The sequence below is a fragment of the Ambystoma mexicanum genome, chromosome 8 (assembly GCF_040938575.1).
Source record: "Ambystoma mexicanum isolate Mex_15411 chromosome 8, UKY_AmexF1_1, whole genome shotgun sequence".
Taxonomy (NCBI): Eukaryota; Metazoa; Chordata; class Amphibia; order Caudata; family Ambystomatidae; genus Ambystoma; species Ambystoma mexicanum.
Window position 1 is genome coordinate 1,185,425,924 of NC_090929.1, and position 27,456 is coordinate 1,185,453,379.

Sequence of the window (27,456 nt, forward strand, 5' to 3'; positions counted from 1 at the left end):
CTGAGATTAGTTGATGACGCAGGTGCTGGAGTGGTGTGTGGTGGTGACCAGGGTCAATGTGGTGTGAGTGATAACAGTGGTATTAGTGTCCTATTCATTGGGTGGCCTGAATCAGTTGTATTATTCCCAATCAGATTTCTATATACCGGTGTATCGGTTGGTGATGTGCTCTCTGCCTCGTGCCTCCCAAGTGATGTGCATTTGTTAGTGTTGCGTTGCATGTGCGATGAGTGACGTGTCAGCTGCTGGGTAGTCCTGTGACACTTAAGAATATAGGTGCTCACGTGGTGAAATATCCAGGATTACATAGAAAACAAATTGTAGTGGGTGAGGTCATGACAGGTTCAGGTTGTACCGTATTTGCTCTTAGATTGCTGCACGGTCAACTATAACCCTGGCTAGATTGCCAATGGTTAATGGGGGGTGCCACTTCTGTGGCCAAGGCCTTGTTTAGGTTCACTGTCCTATTTAGGTTTAGTTAATGCTTCCGATCTGTACTGGCGTGGTATTACAGCCATACATCTTATAATAACATTTGCTTGTGCATGCCGGTGCCGGCCGTGTACGGCAGAGTTACGGTTTTGTTGATGTGCTTGCTGGTAAACCTGGCTATAGTAGGCACGGCCTTGTCTGGGATAACTGTCCCATTAATAATCGACGTCGGTTTGTACGGTGGTCTGTGGGTACGGTTTAAATGCTATTGATTTTAAAAAGTTGACTACGGGTGAGCGTGTGTTCCGGCGTGTATGGCCATTAAATGATAAAAACAATTTAAAAGTATGAGTGGTTCCTTTGTGTGCCATGCGAAGGCAGCTGGTGTGCCAGGGGGATGTGAGGAATGGGGTTGTGGGGGCTCAGGTCTGATGAGTTGGGAGATAGGTACAGGTCATTCCATGACTAAACCTCCAGGTGTTTCTGTGAGTTGCGAGAGGTAATTCTTTCAGTGATGGTGGGTGGGCTGGCTCGTGAAATATAATGCAGCTTATAATAAATAATGCCCTGCGGGATCACACAATCCCAGTCCTTCCCGCCCAGGATCATACGGTCCCAGTCCTTCCTTTCTTTATCTGCCAACTTTCTTAGGATAATTTTGAATGTTTTGTTGAATCTTTTTACTAATCCATCTGTTTGGGGATAGTAAACTGAAGTTCTTATGGTGGGGATATGGAGCAGCTCCTTGACTTCACGAATGAGCTTGCCCATGAAATTGGATCCTTGGTCCATCAGGGATTTCATTAGGAAAGCCAACCCTGGAAAAATACAGTAATAAGTGTTTTAAAATCTGCTGAGTGGTGTTGTTCCACATAGGGAATGCATCGGGGTATCTGGTTGTGTAATCGGCAATCACAAGGACATATTTGTTACCCAGTCAGAGGATTCCAAAGGTCCAATGATATCCATCCCAATATTTGAGAAAGGGACTTCTATTATTGGTGAATGATTCAGAGGGGCAGGCAAGGGAATGTGAGTACTGGATTTCTGAAATATTTCACATGTCTGAATAAAGTTATCTTTTATCAGCATTGATACATGGCCAGTAAAGCTTTCCACCGATGTGTGCCTGGGTCTCAGATTATCCTTAGTGTCCCCCCTGTCAGATGAGAATCTGCAATCTCTAGTACGATCTTCAATGGGTTTTAGGGTTTACTAACTGAGTTTTACTTATTCCTTCTGTGGATGTTTCCTATCTATACAGTAATCCTTGCTTTAGGAAGAAAAAGGGACTTCCGTTCTCTACTCCCTCCCTTTCGGGAATTGCTCGCAAGAAAGCCTCAGCGAGGGCTGGATCATTTCGCTGGGTGAAGGCTACGTCGGGAAAGATGGTAAGTTCTTCTTTTCTTTTCTCTTCAGTGGAAGATGGTTCATCAGCTTCCCCAAAGCCTAAGGGCCCTTGTCAGGATTTTCCAGTTCACGCTCTCTAAAACAAGGAAATAGAGCTCATTCAAGAATACCTTGGGCAATTTTGTCCCCACAATGTACTTCAAATGGAATTTCGCCATGCTTCTGTAAGAGAACCTTTATATCTCCCTGCAAGTCGGGATCTATGGCGCCTGCAAGAACATCTAGACCGAACCTCCAGGCCAGACCAGATTTTGGGGCCAGTCTTACATAACACCCAGGAGAGAGTATCAAAACTAAGTCTGTGGGAATCATTCCTCTTTTCCCTGGAGGGATAGTAGGTTCCCTGCTGCTACCGATATCAAAGCCTATTGATCTTTCGTGGCAATAGAGGGGTCTGAGGCTCTATGACTAAGCTTCTGGAATTTTAGGGATCCCCAATTTGTTTCAATTGCTTCACATCCCACTGCTGACACCACATGTAAGGAAGGCATGGTATCAACAGTAAGACAGACACAAGTGGCCACATTTCAAGGGTGTTTATTGAACTTCAAAAGGGTTTAAAAAACGCCTATCTAATCCTAAATCTACAGATGGGAGCAAGCTATGACCAATAATAATGCAGTCCTGTCGAAATAAAATAGCCTATACTAATAAAACTATTGCCAATTCTTACTTCCAAATATAAATAGTGTGGGGAACAGTGTTACGAAAAAGAAAGAAGTGTTTACAAAATGATATATCAGGATGTTCAGGCTGTTGGCCTCCCTCCTCCAGGTTTTCAGCATGGGACAAGGTGGTGCACTCGAGCTTAGGACAGTCTGTGTCTTCTCTAGCATGAGTATTCAGTTCAATCATTAGCATCACGGCCTTCCATGCCCAAATCTCCTTGCCTTTCAAAGTCTCTTCTTTCATAGGGCCTGATGCAACAACCAAATAAGTTATTTTCCTCTTTCGGATTCTCACAAGTACTCAATTTCTCAGGCGATTCACTATTCACCCCGGATCACCCTCAGCCAGGCTCAGATCTGTCTCTTATCACAATGTTCATTTTTGGGTGTCCCTGTTCACCTCGGTTCCCCCTCAACCGGGCTCTCGTCTGTTTTAACACATTATTCAATTAGTCTCCCTCCGCCGGGCTCAGACCAATTTCAATTTCCAATGTAACTTTTAATACAAACCTGCTTTAACCAAAGCTCTTAGCTGATCTCCCTCTGCCAGGCTCAGACCAACTTCCATCTACTTCTTTATAGTACTACTATCGAAGACTCTCGAAAGTGCACAGGGTTTTGCTTGACCCGTTACAGGACCACTTCGATTTCACAATTCCTTTCCTTTTAAAACATTTGCCACCTTTCAGTTGTATACCTAACAGAGACTTTTGAATGAACACCCACGTGGTGTCGCACCACTCTGTCTAAGATATCGTATCTTGGCTTCAAAGTTCAATCACTCATTTGTTGTTTAATTTTGTTCACGTCGCTTGCCACCTACGCTCGAATCACTGTTCTCTATAGCTTTCACAATGCAATGTTTCCGCTTGCAACCTTAGATTCAACACAGACCGGTCTGGTATCAGTCTCCCCAACTCACCGGCTGTGCTGACTTCACTGGCTCTGCTTTGTTGTAGGAGGCAAGGACAGTAACACGGTGGCAATCGATTCTCAATGCCTTGACTATCGACGCGGGAGAGCTGTGGGTACCTCCAACACACAATGCAGGATGCTTCAGCCTTGATTCCTCGTCTTACGTTTCCTATTCTCGAAGGATCATGAAAGTGACGGTCTTTCATTGAAAAGTTCAAAGGTACTTCCCTCCATGCGTTCCCCTCTGGTTTTGCCGTCTTTCACCTTGTAACTGCTGCTTCCTCATGTGCTTTGCCTTGCTCAGAGTGTGCAGTTGTGCTCCACCTTTTATCCGTTTGGGGAAGTGTAATGGAAGTCAGGTGTGTGCAATGGTCAGTAATTGCCTGACCCTGCCTGACCATTGTATTGGGACATGTCAGGTATACAGCTCGGGGGTTAGTCCGCTTGCTCTTGTAGTGAGTTGCCTGTGAGAAAGTATTTGTGTTGGGAAAGGGGGAGGAGGGTTGAGTTCCTAAGTATCCTAACTGGTAGGATGGAGTAAAGGTGTTACAGGGAAGGGGATACCACGTCTCGCCATCCGGTGTCCCACCCCCACTCCCCAAAGACCCCTTACCCAGGTGATCCTCCCGCACTAGTCCACCTACAGGAACTGGATCCAAAAGCGATGGCTGTGTCCTGGCCACCTTGATGACAGATCCCTGGAGACTAGCGGGTGCGACACAGTGAAGTTTATCACACAGTATAAACCCTTCACTGGTCAAGGAGTGGTATTACCACTTAGTACCAGCAGCCGATTTTGGTGACCATCTACATTTTTCTGCGATGATCCTTTCTTCTGCCCTGATCTCTCTTGTTTGGGTCCCTGGTGGTTAAAGTCGGTTTGTCAGATTCTGTCTCTACCTTTTCTTGGGGTCATGACATATCCATGGCCTGTTCCTCCTGATCACCTGCAATTCACATAGATTAGCTGGCTCCAGGAACTAGCCTTCAATTCCCACTTCCACAATTCCAGTGTAATAGGCCGGAAACTCTTCTTTTCCATCACTGCTTTTGAGAAGTCAGCAGAGGCCAGAGTTTTTTCTCATTCCAGATGTACTGTGACATTTTCCTCTTTGCTTTCTTCTCTGATGTTAAGATCTACCTCACTTCTTGCACTCTGAAGAAACATTCTATGCTAGGTCTGGGTGACTTATCAGGTAACTAGTGTATAGGCCAGTGTTCACGGGCCAAAGTGCAGGTTTTCATTGACACAGTAGGACCACTATCAGTTCTAAACCTACCGCTCCCTTTAGCAGTGACAACAGGCTAAGCTATGCAAATTGGCATTGTCTCTATGTATCCTGAAGCACCAGCTCCCTCGAGCGGTGACAACAGGTGAAGCTACTGCATCGGACAAACATACAGGGTCAAACATACATCTGGCCTTTTATTATATTGTTAGATGCTCTTATGCTCTTCTAGGGACTCAGAGCGTGCTGTAGCTCTGGTTTTGGGGAGAATCCCACTTTAATTAAATGCAAGATCACTTTTTTTAGAAAGTGAAGGCTGTCACCTCCTTCCACTTCCTCCGGGACATGATCACACTAACTTCAGTCCTCTCGCTCCATCCATGGTGCTTAGAGTTTGTCCACCTGTGTTTGAAGAGGGTATATAGCGTGTCCGCTGTCTCTTCTACATGGCTCTCTCATTCCTCTAATTCAGTAAATCGAACTAAGAATGTATGCATATCTAATGTTTAGGTTATTCTCTCAATCTGGGTATCTCGACTATGTGCCCAATGAACTGACCACTGTGAACAGCACAGCCATTTGTTGCAGAGGCACATCAAAGAAGGCATTTCCGGGTGATGCCAAGTTGCAGTGTCTGTGGGCCTTTTTGGTAAATATATGCTTGGCATATCAATCATGGCAGAGTCCAATGGGCAGGATTAACTCTGCAGTGATGAATGCAGAGAGTGGGCAAGGAGGGCATCAGAGTTATGCTTTGTGGTACTTCCCCATCAGGGATATAGAGAGGAGCAAGAGAAACTATATCCTAGAGCGCCTCTTGAAGGCAATGGGATTAATAGTATACGGCTGACCCCAGAGAGTGAGTTAACATCAGGGTTCTCCATGGCAAAGAGAGACAGGCAGGTGTACTGAAAGACAACTGCATGTGCAGGTCAAGAAAAATAAAACATGGGAAGCAGATCCGGCAATCAGGACTAGGAACATCAGCAACACCTATCTTTCATAGAAGTCAGATCTCAAACCCCATAGTCTGGGAGCACATAAAGTCCTCTGCAAATCAACAAGCCAGTGAGGGTTGAAAGTGTGTAAAACATGGGAAATGTATCACATACCTATGTGGACATTTATGCTGCCCAGGTCATTGTGCGGGCGGGACGGTATCTCTGACTGACTCGGATTACCAAATTAGCCCACCATTCGCTCTGCCCACCCTCCTCTATTCCTCAGACTTCAGGGAATGGCAGCCACATCCTCTTTGAAAGCGTCCCATCTGCGGTGACAGCAAGCAGTACATTCTTATCTCTGTGAGCTGTTACCTCTCTTGCATGTCTGCCTCAGACAGCCCAGCCTCGTCTATCTCCACTGCATCACCAGGCGTTCAGTGGCTCTGTCATCAGAAGCAGTGATCACCAAAATCTGCTGCTCAGCCCACCGTTCCAGGGCACAGTAAACAGCAGACTTGATGGAAGATGTGGGTATGTCCCTTCCAGAGGGAATTACAGGCATCGGGCTCTTAATCTGTCATGTCCTCCCTTGTTTTACACTTGGATCTCCTGTGTGGGACATACTTGCCCCACAGATTCCACACTTGCATTGGAAGGGACAGAATCAGGAGATAGATGGAGAATGGATTAAGTGCCTACTTGTTAGGTCTGTTGTCAGATGGCCTCTGTAAATTTGCGTGCCCTTTTTTTGACACAATTGATGAGATGCCAGACTAGTCTAGAAACATGTAAATGTTGCCCAGCTTAAGCTGCATTAAATCCCACCCAGGGACAGCAGGACCTACATTTGCCTAGGATGCACAAACCGGAACAAGTTGTGGCTCAAGAGGAGAAAGATGTGTAGGAAGTCAAATCTAGTACGGTGCATTTGAAGGTGAATAAGCGGGTGATATATAGGTTGATTTTGCTGCATTCGAAATATATAGTCTGGGTGTGTGAGGAGCTCCAGATGTGCTGTGCTATCCTAAGCATACTGTGGGCATAGTTGACCAATGTCATCGCAATTAATGGGTTGTGTCTTTTTAAAAGGTCTAGATAAATATACCAAAGGCAAAACAAGAGTAACTGAGAAACACTATGATTATCAATTTAACTCTGCCCGGAACTAGGACAGAGTTGGCGTTTTGGATAAATTGTAGAGCAGCTGTCAACATAGAATAAAGCCACAAGTTTCTTATGAATTTCAAAAGTAGGTGTTCTCCATTCATGCAAACCAAGTGTTTTTTCTTCTGTTTGCACAGCACTTAAATAATGATCACATGGCATCAACAAACCCTCTATATAGATGTGTATTTCTTATGGTGCAGTGGACAACAGAGAACACTGCACATCTTCACACTGGTGTTCGAATATGCCTGACTTACACAGAGGGCATCAGCCTCTACCCTCCAGACCCCCCCCCCCCCCGTTAATACCCTGCCACTCAGAAGCTCACCACCATCTTTCTTTTCAACCAAAGATCTTGCTTTGCCACCTCATGTTGAGGTAATTTTCTCTTCTGGTATCCCAAAATGACAGCGCTACATATTCTTCAACTTGACATCTCTCACTTCCTGGGACATCTTTAAATAGGGTACCTGAAAATCTCCAATTAATAATCGAGATAATTTACAGTCATTCCTCCAACCCGCTCTTCCTCACCCTACAACTGCATCTTTTACTCTCCGCCACCCAATCCACCCTACTCTAGACATCCTAATTGCACATGTTACCTGTAAGACTGATTTGATTTGATTTGTTTCTTATAAAGCACAACACGCCCATAGGCCTCAATGCGCAACATAAAACATACAAACACAAGAATAACAATCAATACAAACAATCAAAAGGCAGTAAAATCAAGAAGAACAGAGGAAGAAGCCCCAGGTAAAGGTTAACAATTCCCACAGGTTCACCAAGTACATCAATTTAAGATAATTCTGAAATTAGTATGGGATGACATATTGCACAAAAACTAAGAAAGAGTGGTAGATTGCTTTGACCACACCCTATAACAATACAGTCTGTATTGCTCTTAGTGCACCAGTTATCAATTTGCAGCCTGCACAGAGACCTCATGTCCTGGGTTCTGATACAGTTTTGACCCACTCTTTGTTGTAGCCATGCCAAGACTCTGTTTCTGAGCGCCTCCCTTGGCTCAGGCCCCCTCAGCTTCTCCACATTGGTAATTATGATATTTCTTGGGTCCATATAAAACACACTTAAATTCCTGTCAGCAGCCTTTGTCATTAGAGATTGTCTAATGCAAATATCCTTTAAGGGTAGAGCATCCGGTATGGAATTTCAGATAATCACAGATCCAATAGGCTTCGAGTTGGAAGGAATAACGCCACAGGAAAGTTCTATCACTGGACGGAAAACTGAACAAGTTGGCTCTGCCTGATATTCGACAGTTTCTATAATTTCCTTATTCAGAGTTCCTGAAACAGGTACTTAATTTAAGTTTGCCTGACAATTTTGATGAACCCTGTCATAGCTCTGATGCATTTGACAAGACTGGATGTAATTTCTAAGCAATATTTCTGTTCAATAACGTACACCATCCTGATAAAAGCAAATACACCTATACCTGTAACCACTTGGATCTGTGGTAAATTATTTAGATTAATTGTTAATGTTTGAAATAAATACACACCAGCCTTGCACAGTTGGCAGCAATGTTGTCCCGTAGAGTATTCCCCCTCTGGACAGAGTACCTCCCTTTTCACAATTATGTGGTTTTCAGCGGACTGCTCGGGAAGGGGCAAATAACTGGCGGAAGATACTTCAACAACCATTAAAAAAGCCTGAAAAAATAAAAGATAATTTTATTTAACAAGTGTAGTTTACATATATTGCTCTTGTTATCATTCATCCTGGTAGTACCAATAAAAATGTGTAATACAAATTGTGTAGTAATTAAAATTAGCTAAAGCACTTTGTAGCAATAGCTGCAACGCAGTGTATAGTCTAAAATTGAAAACTGTGAAAGCCCACATTGCAGGAATTTTTCTAAACAGTCAACATGTTTGGATATATGCATAAAAGTCATGATGTAAAACAAACCCATCTAAAATGCATGTCAAAACATATTAATCTCAAATGCACTACAAACATGTGCATTTCAAACAAAAACAATTATTTCATAACACATGGGTACATGTCCAACAATAAGTCATGCAGGAGACTATTGTCATTACAGGCTATGGTACAGTAGGTTATTCGGATTGCAAGGAACCACTCCAAAAATGCACCTACTCACTTCCTCCCGAATGGAAACTGCTGGGTTTCGTAGAAAGGGCTCTTGTTTCCAGCACCAAAAGACCATTTTAAACCTGGAGTTCTGTGCCCACTGCACTGCTTGGTGATAGGACACCTCGTCTGGGAGGTGAGAGGCAGGACATGTACTAATTTCTATCTATGCAATATATCTAAATGTATAACATTTGTGTTTTAATGGAGAAATAGTCCTAATCGAAAACCCCCCACTACAACAATCCCAGCCCAAAATCTGGGATAAAAAAGGGCTGTTTTTAGTCCCAATATTCTGTTTTATTAAAAATAATAAATCAAGAAATTAAAGCTTGTCCCCAAACGTTCAATTCTGGGGAAGGCACCCAGGATATGCTGCATAAATGCAGGCAGCAGGTCTACAAAAGCCAACCTTCCTTTTAACATCTCACTAATTTTATCTATTCACAATATACACAAACATTCATATGGCTACAAGCACATCTGAATATTCTAGACAAAATAATAACATCCTTTCCAATATGAACATACAAACTGACATTCGTTTTTGGAACCAAAGAGACAAAACCATTAATCGAATAACCTTCCAAACAAAAGAATGCCCTTGGTTTTCTATGAAACCATCCACAAGTGTTGGCATCAGAGAGAAATGTTAGCTTAATGTAGGACAGATTCAACACTAACATTTTGAGCACTATTGGTTTGGACATTGATACAGGAATGTGGTAGGGATGACTTAGTTACATTTATTCTAAAGACTTGGGTTCAGGGTGAAAGCTTTTATTTTGGAGGGCAGCATATCTAGATGTAGGATAAAGGGTATGTCACAGATGGCACAAAAATCATTCAGAGTCTCAGAGATGGTTCTTGGGTTTTTACTAAGGTTTTTGTGGGCCCTAGGGCTGTCCTGCTCCTTCATCTCCTTTGGGAGTTACCGCCTAACCCAGGTGTCTATAACCCCAGTTAATTCTACCAGACAGTAAACCCTACTGTCTAATAGCTACCTTCAGCTAGAGGTGTCTCCCTAAACATTGACTATCTACACTCCCTCAGCAACTTCCTAACTACCCCTAATCAAACCAATTCTTAGTGTCCTTATGGGAAGTTGGGATAATGCCTTGCACTTACTCAGTTGGACTCATGCTGGTTAACTCATGCCTATGCTCATCTCTCCCCTTCTAATCTTACTGTCTCACCCTCCTTATTACTCCCACTACCACTTTTCTGTCAGTCCGATGGGCCACTCCACTCCTCCCAGGGCACTATTCCCCTCCTCTACACTATTCCCCCTTCTACCACTACTCTTCTCCTCCTCCCACTAGTCCTCTCCTCCTCCACCCACACTAATAATCCACCACCCACGCTAGTACTCCTCACACACCCCTACTCAGTGAAGACAAAAAAATACTAGGACAAAGAAGAGCACAGGAAACATGAGGATTTCTGACTGTGCTGTGGGAGGGGTCAGAAATGTGAGGCGCAATACTTTGTAAACGTTTTTCAAAATGATAAACACCTCACTATCCCTACCCTAACAAGGATTTCCCTGCCTAAAATAAACTAAAGGAAACACTCTAACAACAAATTGCAGTCCCTTACACTTATAGAACAAATCAACAAGTAAATATATGGCAGTTCAACAACAACAAAATTACCATTATAATCCACACCAGAATAGCTGCTTTGTCTGATAACCTGGGAGAACTCCCCTTCCCCGGATTCAAGCAGGCTTTTCTTTAACTGTTCAAAAAGCATGAGGAAATCCTGTGTCCTAACAAAAAAGTATACTTTTAATCCAACTTGGATTCCAAAGCTGGTTCACACATGTTCAACAAAGCTTTTCTGTTTCCACTTGCAGCCAAGATCTCGATGTCAACGGCAATGTCTAGTTCAATAAAGATCTGAAAACATTTTTTTCTCATCAGCAAAGAATATTTCAGAACTCCATTAGTTTTCAAAACAAATGTCTTTGTCAGGATATGTTGGCACCACTTTAGTTTCAGTACTACTTCATCAAAACACTTCAGTGATTCTTCAACTGCTTCCATAAGCGTTACTCCACCACAGCATTTCATGAACTTCCACCAGGAAGAACTTTCATGCCAGGCTACAACTTTCAGCTCCGGTGTACTCTTTCAAGAACTTAACCAAAGGTCACAAAGCTCTTGGCCTGGTACACTCTCCTGCCAGCCAAGACAAACCGCTGCAGCTCTCTGTTTGGATATACTTCCTTGCAAACAAAACCAATTGGTATGAAGTTTTATGACCTATTTTACTCCCTTGCCAGGCCCAACTACCAGTTCTAAGTACTTCTGTGGTAAGGGTCAACGTCAAAGGTTTTTAACAATGTCTTCTGCTTCAACTAATTAGATTTGAGAATGTCTTCAAGGATAACAAGAATCACACTGGTGGTATTTACCAAGTGGTTTCCCCAGTCAAGACAGGCAACTCTTCCTTCCTCCTGAACCTCTTGTATCAGAAGGGCAGCCCTACTGCCAATCGTGTTCCCCCTTTGTATTATTAACCAAATGCTGATAACACTTTCTCTCCTTCACACTTGTTTGGCTTTGGCAATGTGTGTTTGGAACATTCTCTCCAACTGGGCAATATTCTTCACAAACACCATTAGGCTCACTTATTTCCTTTTGGCTTAGGCAACCCTGATTGTTTATCAATTGCCTGCATGTGAGCCCCTTTTGGCTTTGGCAATAATAGTTCAAGTTCACTTCTAGAGATATGGCCCTTTTGTGTGGTTGGCTTTTAAGATAATCCACTATTCAACAGTCACCCCCTTCAGATGGAATCTTGGCAGTGTCTTTATGCCAACTACTATGGTTTCTATCAGCTTGGTATGCGTCACAATCATCAAGTTCTTTTATATCAGTTCAGTATTCAAAAGGAAAACTGGATTTGCGCTCCGCGTCACAATAGAATAGTGAACTCTCTGCGTTTGGCATGCACGTCCGTTTGCCTCACTGCTTCCAGCTTGTCTGCTTCAGTTCTCCTATGCGGTCCAGCCACCTCTCCTATATGCTTTCTGCATCCCACACTGACTGCTTTCAGAGTCCTTCCAAGTTACAAAAAGTCCAAAATGCGGCTGTTCGTATTGTTTATGGTATGAAGCGAAACAAACCCACCACCCTTGCCAGGAAGGAATTGCACTGGTTGCCTGTATCATCTAGGATTTTGTTGAAATTGTTGACCCTCTGCCATAAGTGCATCTATGGATCTGCCCCTAGCTACCTCAAGGAAAAGGTCTCTATATACAAGCCAACCAGAGACCTTCAATCTACTGCCGCCCATCTCTTGAGAGTGGATCGCGCCAAGTGAGCGCATGAGATGGGTCATGCGTTTCCAGTCCTGGTGGCGCACGCATGGAACAAGTTGCCCCAAGTACTGAGAGAGGAAAAAAATCATCGGATTTTTAGAAAATCACTAAAAACCACATTATTCATGTAAAGTATCTGATTATAGGTCTGTTTTTCTTATTCCCTGTAAGTTAGCGCCTGGACGCCTTAGGGCTTTGGCGCTATATAAGTTTTATAACATAACATAACAGCTCCCCCAGCAATTCGATGCTCACCTGCCACCGCTGACCGCTTCTCAGTGGGGAGAGTCATTACAAGTTGCGCTTTCCGCTGCGTGACCTTTGCAGCTGAAATCTCGAGCCCATACACCACTCTGGTCCCGGCACCCCGGCTCTTCTGCAATTTCTTCCTCTGCTGCTTCTTAGAGGCTTCAAAACTCCTCCAAAAACTACTACTACCACTGCTCTCCTGCTTCCGCTTCGGCTTGGTCTGACGGTTTGCACCTGAGGGGGCCTTTTATGCCTCTCAGCCATCCTCAGGTGTGGGTCATCACCTTAATGAGCTGCATTGCAAAGCCTTGTGCCTCTGCAACCCTCTTCTTCGTCCCAGTACTCTGGGAACTCTGGGACTTGAAAGTAATCTTCATCAACAGCTTCTAATTTACAATAGGCTATTAGGAGACTGAGGTCTTGGGGGAAATTACAGAAAGGGGTCTCCCATTCCTCCTGACCTGTTTCCCCTCCCATGTGAGCCTACTGTCTGATACCGCCCCCAGGGTCAGGATCAGAAAGTGTCTGCCTTTCCCTGGCCACATGAGAGGAGCTCCAGGTCAGGTTTCCTGTGTGAAACACTTCTGATTCATCACAGCTGGTACTGAGACAAGGTGGCTCACATGAGGCATGAGGAACACCAAGGAGCCATTGACGACATGTGTTGTTGGGTTGGTCCATGGGTTCTGCCAGACTTAATATATTTTCTGTCTGCTTCTTTATTTGCTCCTTGCTGGGCTTTTCCGTGGGTCACACCTTGAGAAATTCTAAATTTGGGCAACCAACAATAGGAGGGCGAGGATCACCCACCAAGTGCAGTCTCATTAGTTTCTGCTCAGTCTATGGCAGGTGTCTCAAAAGGCAGTTTTTCTAGCTTTACCCGCAGGGTTCAATTATTAGTCCCCAATTCCCCCCTCTGTCCTCCTCTTGTCTCTGTATCATTCCCTCTATCCTCCCCTTCCTCTCTCAATACACCCTCCTTTCTTACTCGATCACATTACTGACTCTCCACCACATGTTTGTGCCTCTTCTTGCCCCCATTGGTCTGTCAGATGTAGGACATATCTTCAGCACCATCCCTCTCTGTCTCTGCCTTTCCAATCTTCCACTCTGGGCTTTTCCTTCCTTGTTCTTTAATGGACCATAGTTCCTTTGCTCCTTCACCCACCCCGTTTTCTGTCCCTTTCCCTGGGTATCTTCCTCTTAGCTCCTTACATGTTCTCACCACCTCCTTCTTTTTGTGGAACCCTCCCCCCTTTCTCTACTCAGCCATTCACCGCTTCTCCCCCTTCTCTTCCGTCTCCTCCTTGTCTTGGGTTTCTCCACCTTCTAGCTCATCAAAGCACCCTCGGATTCTCTCTTTCCCACATCCTTGGTCTTGCTCCACCAAACCTCTGTGTCGTTTTCCCCTCAATCTCTGAATCCTTTCTCTTCCCAACCTCTGTGATCTCTCACTCTCCCCAACCTACGTGGCCTCCCAGTCTCTAACTACTACCTCTGTGATCTCTCACTCGCCCCAACTGTTGCCTGATGTTCTGCACTTCCACTCTCCTTCTCTCAAGCCAACCTCTCTGCTCTACCCTAATCTAACTCCTAATCCTCTCTACTAGTCATATCCTCTTTTCTCTTCTAGCACCTTCCAATGTAATCTCTTCTTAATCCTCAGTCTGCTAGTTTTCCTTGCTATCACTCTTTTCAAATGTCGACAGTGCCTGGCACCTTCAGTTCCATTTTATAATCTCACAACCCTGCTCCCGTGGTTGGCCTTTGGGCAATGGCTTCCCGGTGTGTGCAATCAGGGCCCTATGTCTGATTGGGTCAGGTCTCTTCTTGGATGATATTTCATGGGTGTTTGTGTTTCTCGCGCTACCCTTTGTCTCTCGCTTCAGACCGGCCATCTTGGATTCTTTTTTTAGACTGCTCATCTGAAGGGATTGTCTGGTGATCTCTGAGCCCAGAGAATTAGCCACTTGGCTTTCCTGAGGCTGTGAGATTATGTATGGGTGAGCTAGGAATCCAATGCCTGAAATTAAGTTGATTTTGGTTCAAGGCTCACAGGATATTCCTATAAGAGCATGCATTTGGTTTCCCTGCTAAAATTACTCCAACAGCCCCCTAAAACTGAACTGATCATGGTGGCAGTTGGGCCCTTGTGACAAGCTCCTACTAACCTCAAAGCTTAGGCTGGGGCGAGGGTGAGATAGACCTGGTGATTCTCTCCACACCACACCCGGGACCTGCATCATGTAGCAGATGTTGACACCGGGCTCCCTGTTTCACTACATACTGTACTCTAGAGTAAGGTAGGGCACTTCATCACATAACTCCCCACTTTGCTACAAGCTCCCACCTCCACTTGATGTGGGTTATCGATGTAGGAAATCAACATTGGTGTGTTAACACCTTTCCCGATGGATCGCCATGAATAGGTATGTGTGTAGGGCTAGAAATCACTAAGGAACCTGGGCGTTGGTATTCTTGTTCCAGGTTGAGGAGGTTGATCTGTAATAAGGATGAATTTACACCACAGAGGTAGTATTTTATGAATTCAACTGCCCACTTTACTGCCAAACATTCCAGACCCAAAATAGAGTGATTTTTTTCCCCCGTGAAAGAGCTTCTGGCTTGTATAGAGGACTCATGAAAGAGAACTGCCTATATACAAACCCTTGAGGCATCTATTTTTAAAAGGAAGGGTTGACTAAAATCTGGAATTATGAGGAGCGGAGACAATGCAAGTGTTTCAGATGAGAAAAGCCCTCTTTGGTCAATGGTGTCAGGGTACTTCTGTTGTACTTTGAACCCTTGAGGAGCAGGGATTTCAGGTTCAGAAGCCCCAATGCCCACAAACAAGTTGGTGTGGGCACAGGACTTGCCAGCTGCATCCATAATGGTTCTCACTGACTTGACAAGACGTCTCTAAACGAATTTACCTAAATGAACTTGCCAATTCATTTCTATCAGAGCTTCCACCTTGTAAAGTAGGCTAGGTATAATCTTCCACAAATTTCCTATAGAGATTTCTCAAAATCCCCGTTCACTTCCCAGGACTTCCTGAATCAGTTCTTTCACTGCGACCTGCATATAGCTGCGGTTTTATTTGCCCTTGGCAGGGTATTCTCTGAGAGAGGTTAAAGTATCCCTCCAACAAGTACTTTTGCCTGTTCCTATTGTGAAGTAGTGCTTGAAACACATACCTCCCTAAAAGGGGAAAAATTTATCTTTAATTAAGTGCAAGTCTATGCAAAAAGGACGAGCATACTCGTCCTTGGCATTTAAGGGGTATAACAGAAAATTACTAATCAGCTGGAAGAGGTAGGGGGAGAAGAGTAGGAGTGGCAATGCCCATGACCAGGGGTGTTGCTAGGTCTGGAAAAGACCCGGGGCTATGCTAATGTCGGAACTGTTGGGACTGGGGGCTAGCTAGTCTTTTTGCTGTAGCTCCTGAGATTCTATCCGGGGCTACAACCAAAAGATCAGGGGCTATTGCCCCCTTAGCCACCCCCTAGCAACGCCTCTGCCCATGGCGGTGCTTACTAAAGCAAGCTGCCCTACCTAGTGTTCATATAAGGAAAAGAAAGTAGATATCTAAATAAATCTAATCTTCTAGCCAGATTACTGGAATGTTGAGAGGGAGGCACCTGGTTAGTTTCCTCAGAATGCAGTTCATAAAACCTGTTTTAGAGCTGCACCAGAATCTCGATCAAAATACAGGGCTCAAGAAAACGCCTGCAAAAAACAAGGGTAAATTGCAGGTGAAAGGAGGGGAGAGGTACGAGAAGGTGGGATACGATAACAGCATTGACACGGGTAGCAGACCGTATTGTTTTTTTACCTGTGGGTGGGACCCATAAAATCACCCTTGCAGTCAATAATGCTGCAATCTATCAAATTATGTTACCACGTAATAGAATAAAAGAAGCTAAACCAGAATGAAAGTGTCACTCGCAGTCGCGGTCATCACCACGACTGGCGATTTCTTCCGCATTGGAGTTTGAGAGGACGTAGAGGAGGATTACTTTAGTCCTTTTTCTGTGTTTCGCTCCGAACGCGACGCTGCCGGGAGTATTTAAATATTCATTCTCTCTCTCTCTCTCTCTCTCTCTCTCTCTCTCTCTCTCTCTCTCTCTCTCTCTCTCTCTCTCTCTCTCTCTCTCTCTCTCTCTCTCTCTCTCTCTCTCTCTCTCTCTCTCTCTCTCTCTCTCTCTCTCTCTCTCTCTCTCTCTCTCTCTCTCTCTCTCTCTCTCTCTCTCTCTCTCTCTCTCTCTCTCTCTCTCTCTCTCTCTCTCTCTCTCTCTCTCTCTCTCTCTCTCTCTCTCTCTCTCTCTCTCTCTCTCTCTCTCTCTCTCTCTCTCTCCCCCTCCCCCTCCCCCCCACCCCCCCACCCCCACCCCCACCCCCACCCCCCCCGTGAGGGTTCCTTCCGTGCTCCTCCGCAGTGCTTTTCTGGAACACATCGACCTCCACTGCAGCATCCTCAGCCGCTGCCTTCTCCGCCTGCGCTTCAGGCCTACTGCTATTGTTGGACTTGGACATTTATTGCCCCCGTCAGTTGTTGGAGATCCTTCGCTTCCTTCTTTTCATCTGGGAACAACTGGCCTTCACCGACAAGTCTTGGCACCTCTTATCAGGGTTTTTTTTTTTCCCCTTTGCTGGTTTTTCCCTGCATTTTCTGGCTTGGTCCCGGAAAGGAGGTCACTGTGCCGCTGTTCTCACCCAGCGGCCACAGTGGCTTCTCCCCGTGACAAGCCCATGCATCAGAAAAGAGAGAGAGACTGCCTGGCACGTCGAGGACTGCAAGGAACCATTGACTCGGAAAGCTCAGGTGAGGAGAACGTGGGTACAGGGGAAACTCAGCTAAGGGTACTTGTCAAGTCACAGAAAGAAGCAAAACCATCACATTTAAAACAAAGAGTGCCTCTTACATTTTTTTCAGTATTTAAAAATAGTGTAGGCCATTTCAGCTAAAACGCCACATATGCCACAGCGCCATCCAGCAGTCATCTCCCTGGAAGTTCACCTACCATTCAGAGCAACAAAGCAGTGCAATGTGGGTACATAAATTATCTCAAAAGTATGCTTTTTGCACCAGAAAATTGCCTTTATTTTATAGGTTAGCGCTATTTCATATACATATTAATCAACCTAAGACTGACAGCTCTTAAAAGTGTAGACAGCCACTTTAGAGTTTTACCCTCATTAGGGATATCAGTGGGGTATAGTGTTGAAATATGTTTAGCAAGTCGGCTTTTTATGTTTTTTAATTTGGTGGGTCCCCCCAAACCCTTGTTTCTACCCCTTTTTTACCGTCCTCCCAACTACCCCTACCCCTTTCAATCTCTTACCCCATCCCCATATATACTTTTACTAAAATTATTTATTTTTCGTTATTACCACTGCATACCGTTTAGCAAACACCATCAAGGTTATGTTGAGCTGAGACATGTTGTGGTTCTGGTTCAGTTGAATATCAAGGAAAGGGTTAAACACCTGTAGGATCTGTGGGGTAAATGGCAATGGATACATAAGTAAAGAGTGTCAGGATGGGTCACCATAATGTTGGGCTTGCTTCAGGTATCCAACATATTTCAAGATCACGATTCAAACCAATAATTTCCAAACCCCTACTCTTATAAACTGTTTCCCCTTTTTGGAACACCCTACTGTCAGTAGATGGACTTACTGACTCTCTTTGAAAATGGGGAGATTTGAACAGATACTGTCTGTTCCTATAAAGCGCCAGCCGGTGCTTTGTTAATGTGGAACACTCAAGGAGGACGACCTGACTGGAGGAAAAATCTCCTGATGGGAAAAAAACTCCTGCAAAGGTAGATCTGTGGGACTCCAGATGAGAATATCAGGTCTTGAGTATGCCAGGGCAAAGATGATCCCACGAATGCAGGGAGACAGTAGATTTAACGAAGGCAAGCCAGGTGTGGTCATTCTAATAGGGCAGGGAGTGGGCAGCCAACACACACATGCATTTGCCAGAAGCCAGGAGATGGGGAAAAAGGCAAGGGCAGGAGCAATGAGCAGTAGCAGAGAAACGACGGCAGAGAGACAGGAACAATACACAGTGGGGGACATTGTGATATGCTGCCCTCCGGTCCTAGCTGCAGTTAAACTGAGTGCATAGCGGGAAGATCTGACATGGTGACGGCCATCTTGGTAAACACTATTCTCGGCAGTCAGCAAAGCCTACACAAAGGCCGCAGGAGGCTTTTTGTTAATGAAGAAACGAGACTACTCTTCAAAGAAACGTTCAAACTGTCTGGCCAAACAGAAAGTTCCACAACCTAATGTAAGGAGTCCTTTAGCCTTCAGTCTACCCTAAGCTTCAAACACAAAATGTCCAAGGTATGCCCAAAAGGAGAAATCATCAGTACTAATCTATAAATGTCCAGCCTTAAGCTAATAAAGCAAAACAAGCAGTTTATCCTGGGAAGCCTCTTCCAGGTAGCTGAAGTCCTCTCCCATCTGCCACGTTCAGTGTTTCCTTGCATCAGACTTCTCCCTTCAGCCTCTGTTTTCCTCAATGATCATAGTTTGCACCACAACACTTCTTGTGGATTTCATGTCTTTACCAGACCTTTCATTTCATGAACATTCACAAAAGGTCTCGCCCAGTCCTGTGGTTGCACAGTGTTCATAATAGGTCTCTCCCTGACCATGCTTTTCAGCATTGACTCCTATGGGTATTCCTCACCTCCCCGCCCCCAACCTGTGCAGGGTCCTTTAATGGCAGCCACTATTATGTCTCCCTCCTGCCATAGACTGTTCTTGGTAAAGGAAGCTCTTCACCTTCAGGCTTCTACTCTCCTTGGCACAGGACCATCCACTAGGTCTAGCACGCATAGGTGCTGGGTTAGACTTCTGCAGAGTAGCTGCTGTAGGTTGGCCAAGGCTTGGTTTTCCCTCTGCCCAGGTAGGGTGTATCGAGGGACTGTTTGGGAGTGCATCCGCTTCCATCCATATTCCTACTCGTCCTAGTCCCTCCCCGCCTCCCCCCCCCCCTTTTATATTGCTTCCCCGGAATTGGCACGTATTCAGGATCTTCTGTTTAGCTGGGGGAGTTGTAGTCGCTTCAGAATTTTAAATATGGTTTTTGTTTTACGTCCCCTAATGTGAACCTTCCTGCTGGATTCATATTGCATTGGTTAAATGGGAGATGTTTCCCACTAGTGCCTTCCGTATCTAAAAACACTGTAGTGGTGCCACCATCGGAGAAGTTATTCGATTCCTGCATGTGCATCTGCGGCTTTCCGCATGCACTGGGTGGTGATTTGTGGCTCCTGGGTGCAGCTATATCTGGCTACAAGGACTGTGGTTGGCCCAACCTGTCTGATGGTAATTTGGGGAACCTCTTTGTTGCTTCTGTGCCAACTTCCCATTTCACAATATTATGTTGGTTGGCTTGGGGGACAATTGTTCACCGAATACAGTTGATCTAGCAGAGAGAGTCCAGGCTGTTAAGCAATGTTAGGTGAAATGGCCCGAGAGCTCGTTCTTACAGTTTGTGTAAACATACTTGCTGCCATCCTCTTGGGCTTTTTGAAAGGATGGATCTGAAACACCTTAGTAGGTGTCATACTACACTTGTAGCAGCGGCAAACCAGCAGGAGCATACTCCTTCCACCCTCTGGGAAGTACATCAGGTAGCAGCAAGAGCAAACCAGTCACTAAAGGCTCACCCCACTTAAAACAAGATGGGGAGTTCTTGCAACTCACCACAAAATATACACTGCTGCCCTATAAGGTGAATAACACTGGGATCAAAAAACATGCCTTTGAGCTACTTTGCATACCTATTGCTCAATGTAGATGAACTTCCTGGGATGGTTACTGGGTGGTGCTGCGGCATAAGACTTCTTACATTAAATTGCCTAGTCTACTCTCCCGTTTCTGGTAGAATGTGAGTTCATGCTTTATAAAGTCATTGTAACTTTGGTGGTGTTTGGTAAACAAACCCAATGCCCCAACCACCAGGAAGTCACTATGATATGTCAGAAACAGGGAAGAGGAAGAAGCTGCAATAGGCAGACGTAGCAAACAACAGCAAGTGCAAATCATCTATATTATTGTCAGCAGTCCCCCAGATGATGCCACACTGATCCCTGATAAGCAAAACTCATATGTGGTTGTCTGCATAATCACAAGCAGATGATAAAGGCATGTATAAAAGAGCACTGTCCTATAGGATGAAGAACATTTTCTGGAGCAGGAATCATGCTTTTGAGATCATTTACACACCCACAATGCATTGCTCAGTGGTTTTCAACTCAAGGTTAGCTCCCAAGGATGGCTAACAGGTGATGTTGTGGTAGGCGCAGCTTGTTAGCTGAAATGCCCTATTCTACTCTCGCGTTCCTGGTAGAAAAGAATTGTCATGCCTTTTTTTTACAAAAGAATTTAGAAAAGAATTGTCATGCCTTTTTTTTTTTACAAAAGGTCTCGCCCAGTCCTGGGTTTGCACAGTGTTCATAATAGTGTTGTTTAAAAAATCTAGCAAGCCTAGATCTCGTTTTACTGGCATCACTCCAAGCATGACCAAGCGTGTACATCCTACACACATTCATATTTAATGAAGTTCGGCAACATATATTTAATAATACAAAGAGTCAAAGATGCCTCAATGTTGGCAATTTTCTAGTGGAATTCCCCCATATACTGTACAATTAGTCATAGCGCATAGGAAAAAAAACTGAAAACAAAATTGTAACAGACTTGACTCAAAATGTAACTTTGTGGATGGTACCCGACCTGTTTCTAATTTAGAGTGAATGCATCGTACACAGGAAATGTGGCCCAACTGTACAACCATGCACTCTAGAAGACAATGGCAAGACTCATAAATAGCATACATTGGAAACTGGCTCAATAGCCAATAAGCAACTGGCTGCAGAGTCCATCGATAAAGATAAGTGAGAGCTAAAGGGGGCCCAATGCCAAAACATTTGTGGGCACACATAAACGGATTCGTTTGCGCTTCAATTCACTTCCACCATAAAGGTATGTGGTATACTCTTGCATTTCAAACACGTTCTTGTTTTACGAATGGGATGCACTTTTACATTTGTCAAATAGTTAAGAATTTCCCTCAGCCTCTAGAGAACAGACATATGGGGATGCAAAATGCATAGGAAGGTTATTCCTGACCCTTCTATGGATTCGTTTTACAGAGACAGCATTGGCATGAATTGCATCGGTCCCACTTGTATGTCTAACCCACAAATAGGGATAACAATTATTTTACATTGCATAAGGTTTTTTGTTTTTTCTAAGTACTTGTGCTGGTGAGATGAGCTAGCATAACAATTATTTTACATTGCACAGGGTTTTTTGTTTTTTTCTAAGTACTTTTACTGGTGAGATGAGCTAGCATAACAATTATTTTACATTGCACAGGGTTTTTTGTTTTTTCTAAGTACTTTTACTGGTGAGATGAGCTAGCAGCACCCATTGAGGTGCGCAGGGCTGTTTTAGCCCAGTTGGTTGGCTGGCTAATCATTTGCAATGGCACATGCTACCACCCCCTCCCCGACAGGCGCAGGATACCAGTGTGAATATGGTACTGTGCACATTTCTCTGAATCACGCAGCGCAAAAGAGCTCTGAATTTATTGAGTAAGTGATTCTGTGTGAAGCAGAAGCAGACAGCCATTCTCTGCTTCAAGTTTCATCTTTTTGTCTCTTTTTATCTATCTCTGCATTTCTAGGGCGCACACATACACACACAAATCAAGTATCACAATACAAAGAAAGTCCTATGGACTGAATGAGGGACTTAAGCCTGACTTGAGAAAACGTGATAGGTCTGGTGACCACCTGATCCCTAAAGCAGGTACCCAATCCAGAGAGGACTCTAACTGCCCTCACACAAGTAGATTGAAATAACAGTATTGCCCCCTGTTAGTTTGCATCGGAAGAATTTATAACTGAGGATAGCACATGGGCAACGCGCTGGTCTGGGAAGCAACAATCACCAGAAGAAAAAGACTTCTGAGTGAGCCTTCTATTTTCTTCCTTAACCCTTACAATGCCTTATACATATATCAGAGTGAATAGCTCATGGGTTTTGCATTCCCCTTTAATATGGGGCAAGCCTGCACTTCACAGTTCTTATCCTGCCACAGACAACTCAGTTCTTCATCCTTCCAACGTCAAGTTGATAAACTGTGCACCATAGAAGAGGATACTAATAGCTGCTACTACAACACTTACAAGTAGGAGGAATCCGGCATAAAGCGCTATGTAAACAGAAGATATGTTGTTTTATAGATTATATGGTGTAGAAAAAAGTGCCATCTCTGCCCTTATGGGACACATGTATGTCTAAATCCTGTGAAAAGAGGCCTGTCCTTTGCCCACACTCTCCTTGGGTACCTCCAGGCAAACCTTATTTTACCCTTGGAACTGGTGTCCCAATGGATCAAATCATATGTGGGAGTCATATGAGAACACAATGCAGTGAATAATAGAAAAAAGTCTTCTTTAGTTATCAAAAGGTAGGGTGCTTGGCTTTGCCACTAGACACTTTGACCGCCCGGCCCTGGTCAAAAAGTACTTGCAAATGGCCGCTCCCATGGAGAATTTTGCTTAAATATTGTGCCTGCATCAAACCAAGTGTTATTGTATTTCTAAAGATTTCCAAGGAGAGGATGAGCTTCCAGTTACCTTACTTGATCCTTAAATGCATCACCAAAATGATTCCTTCCCGCAACTAGCATGACGCCAACTTGGTTATGTTCAGCGCAGATTACTTTTTCTAGTGATCTCAACACTTATATCACTTCTCCACATGGTCCCCAGTAAGAAGACCTCAGGCTCTTAGCTCTGTCTTCAGGGCCCATAACTCGGCATAAGGCCCTTGGGGTCTATGAAGCTTAAATAAGTGTCAATAACCCCTAGGGTAGTGTTCACTTTCTCTGTGCGCACACTCAATCAATCCCATTCAAAATAAAGGTCAGTTTCACACTCATCAGTATTAGTCACTCCTCATCATGTGTGCCTGTTCCCCATGATCAGTTACAGGTTCTCCAGATATCTTTAATTCTAATGCGCTGTGAACGAACCTCAGCGTCGGGAGATGTCTGCGGAAGCAACTTGTACAGTATAAATGCATATTCCATTGCCTCACCCAGTCTTACTGAACGTGCTTCTGTGTCTGATTACTGCCACTAGTCACCATCAGTGATCCTCTTCACAATCAGTGATCTCGGTACACAAGTCATCCCCCTTCCCTCTAGGGCCACACAGTTGTCATTGTGATTAGACATCTCTGCTTACAGGTGATCATCTGTGTTTCCTGATACAATAGGCCACAGAGTTGGCATGTGCCGGTCTTGTATATATTTATTTTTCATACTGTCGACCCACCAGCACCTTGATAAGCAACCAACCACATGTCTGTAATTGACACTGCACTAAACTTGCTCGGTGCATTTAAACTCATATTAGGCCCATTTCAAGACAGGTCCAAATACTGTTATGCTGCTGACTCTTGGAAGGCGAGCAGCCACTCTAGCCACAACATCCTCCCTGGTGTGGAAGGGCAGCAGGGAAGCCTCATTGCTGCTCCTATTTTGGTTATTTTAGAGGGTTGTGCTTGGTTCTGGCGTGCACAATATATTTTTGAGAGATAGAGTATGCACTTTATATATTGGAGGTCACCTCTATGAGATCATATACACTGACTGCAGATGAGGATATATTTTGATAGATTTTGTGTACAATGAGATTGAAGTAGATTTCAACAGATCATCCTTCGGATTGAAGGTGTATCTGAAATGTCGGTTCATAGATCAACTAGATTTAGTAGTAAAAACTATTCACCCTGGCTTTGCAACCCGTCAGTGCAGGTCATAACACTTATTGGCAGATAGCACAGGGAATTAGTAATATAATGGGCGTACCTCGCATATACATATGAGTGTCTGTGTATGTAGTGGTAATACCTAGAAGGAATGCCTGGGTGTATTATGGCACAAAGAAACATGGTCGAGATCCTGATAACCTGCCATAAAATAGGATGTCCGGTATATTATGGGAGCACCTGATATACAGTTTGTTGCTTTGATCTGGGTATTTGATGGCAATTCCTCGCATATACTGCATATACTGTGGCTATGTCGGCATACCATGCAGTTACCTAGGATGCCCTGTATATTATGGGAGCACCTGGTATTCAGTGTGTTGCTTTGATCTGGGTATTTGATGGCAATGCCTCGCATATACTGCATATACTGTGGCTATGTAGGCAAACCATGCAGTTACCTAGCATACAGCAAGAAAACTATGGCATAGGATGGCAATACCTGCAATATGGTTAGAGTACATGAAGTCATGCGATACCCCCACCATATGCCATAATCTGGTCAATTACTACAACCGTACAATAGGCATTGTCATCAATGCCTGGCATTGTCACTAATCACAGCCCAGCTGCGACAACCAAACCTGTTAGCAGGAAAAAAGCAAGCAATGCTCCCAGAATTCTATTCCACAAGCAATGAGAGAGTAAGGGGTTGAATGTAAAACTGAACGTCAAAATCGAAATTCTGCTAACCTCAACATACAAATACAATGCAGTAGACTAGAGATCAGATGAGCTACTCGGGCAAGGCTTGTGGCATATAGAGAACTCTGACATTTGTTTACGAGCCCCTTGTTGCGGATTTTCTTGGGACCCGGAGTATCTTCGGTTTTCGCATTCTTATGGACTTTAGAATACTATGTTTCTTTCCAGACAAGTATGGGGTACATTGTATTAATACATGGAGTGGACGACGTTCATCTACGGCTGACATTGATAAGAAGACACCGCCTTATGAGAACCAATTAAGAAACGAAGCACCAGTACAATCTGTCATCTCCACCCTCAAATCGAAACTACAAAGTCTGTTTATTACAATCTACAAAAACAACAGCCTCGCACACTGCCACTTTTGCACAGCGTGCAAAAACAGTTAAAGTTACACAATGTAAATACTTACAATAAATAGAGCCCGAAAAAGTGCCTTCGTAAAAAGCTCCATCTTGATAAGGCGTGTTGCTAAAATGCAACCACAGTGTAGCACACGCTTTCGCTTTCCTTTTCCTCTTCCTCCAACTTCTTGAGCGAACGCCTTCTTGCGTCCGCCCAGCCCCTTTTTGGTGACTTCATCAGGGGGAAAGTCCAAGAAAATCCGCACACTGTACCACAAGCTCTGAGCCCTGTGCCTAGGAGGTGGTGGGTATAGCTTATGATGCTTTCAATAGTATTCGTTGAGCATTAGTTTATTTTTATCGGCAGTATCGCTTAACTTAGTAATCTACCCACCAGATTCAATACACGAGTGAGAGGCAAAGCTGATTATACCATGTCTGCTTTTTCATACATGCCAACATGTCCTGTTCTAGGCAGGAGATGGGAGTCCATTCCTGGTTTTAATAGTGCATTCTGGCACTTGTAGTCCCGCGTTTCCCCATTATAAACCTAGGACTCCATAGCCCAGAATAAAAAGTTAAAACAATGACTGGACTAGTATCTCCCATGGTTGCACGTATTGTATTTTGAGCTTCTTTGAGAAATGCAATCATGGCCCCACATCCCTTTTCCTCATCACAGTACTTACAATTTTGAAGTATACTAAACACTAGATTGGGCCTCATAAACGTAGGTGGACTGGTCTACATAGAACTCTGGAGATGTCCTGTGTGCCTCTGCATCATGGGTCTCTTTTTGTGTGGGTACCTATTTTTTAATACATTTTCTTATGGGAAAAGGGTTGGGCTTGCTCACACTATGGAGCCATCTTGAAAAAGATTTCCAGGGACTCTTTTGGTTCCCAGTCACCCCTGCTCATAAATAAACTAGACAGAGGCCCACAGTCGCAATACACATCAAGAACTGGGTGCTTTATTTCAATTTACAGAATACAGGTGCCACCTAGATATCTGTCAGAGCTGCACCCAGTCCTGCTTGTGCAAATGCCTTATCAGCCTGGCCGGGTAGCAGCAGTCTGTAGTGCAACATGAAGGTGGGCGTGGAGGCCCATGGGGCTGCAGTACAGATGTCATATTTAGAGCAGCCTCTTGCCTCTGCCCAGGACGTAGCCATCGCCTTCATAGATCGTCCCAGAATCATCCCTGCCTGAGTGGGGCTCTGTTTACGTAGGTATGCCCCAATAACTTCCTTTAACCAATAGCTGATAGTCATCCCAGAAGCCTTTCGCCCCTTCCCACTGCCCAATAGGTCAGGAATAGGGTCTGAGATTTCCGAACAACTGCTGATTTTCCCACCTACAACGCAGAGCCTGCCTAGCATCCAAACCTGCCATCTCACCGTTATCTGCCCCACAGAGGTCACCTGCTAACCACAAAACTTCTACTTTGGCATCCAAGTGAAACTGGGAAGACGCCTTCAGCCCGAAGGAGGATCACACTGCAAAATGACAGCCTGAAGAAAGGTGCCACGCATAGCAATGCGCCTCGTTTGCCAATTCTCTGAGTGTAAATGATGGCAACCAGGAAGACTACCTTAAGGGAGTAGAACTTAATGTCTGCCTCCTCCAAGGGCTCACACAGAGAGGACATTGCAATCTGAGTATCAGCAGGGGTGTTAGGCTACAAAGGTTTGTTCTACTGAAAATCACTTTAGCATTCTGTGTATGAGGGAGGCCACCGGTTCTTGTCCAACCCAGGGCTGTCATACTACCTCAATTGTTACTTAGTTCTGATAGACGACGGGGCCAACCCTAGATCAAACCCACCATGCAAAACTGAGATGTGTCAAGGGCCCCACTTTGCAGGGGAGGAGCCCCCTCTGTCTACAAGCTGCAAAACCCCCCCAGTACTTGTCATGAACCTTCTAATTTGGCTTCCTCTTCCTCCTCCCCTTGAATAGTGGCTGAGATTCCTTGAGAAAAACCTTATCTGATAAGTCTCTCGATTTCAAGTATCAAGCCAACCAGTGGCAGCTGATGCTCTGTATCCCAGTGATCTGTACTAGGA

At 44.5% G+C, this 27,456-nt stretch overlaps 1 protein-coding gene across 2 annotated transcripts in view; it reads right to left on the reverse strand.

Annotated features, from left to right (window-relative positions):
• FAS (Fas cell surface death receptor) overlaps positions 1-25,573 on the reverse strand; it is a 292,120-nt gene extending 266,547 nt beyond the window's left edge. For both annotated transcript variants that reach the window (XM_069611266.1, XM_069611265.1), the window contains exons 1-2: positions 25,458-25,573; positions 8,294-8,444 (exon numbers count right to left, since the gene is read on the reverse strand). In XM_069611266.1, coding sequence (XP_069467367.1) covers positions 8,294-8,444; positions 25,458-25,499 — 193 coding nt within the window. In that variant the 5' untranslated portion in view covers positions 25,500-25,573. The remainder of the gene's footprint in view (positions 1-8,293; positions 8,445-25,457) is intronic.
• Positions 25,574-27,456: the final 1,883 nt, after the last annotated feature.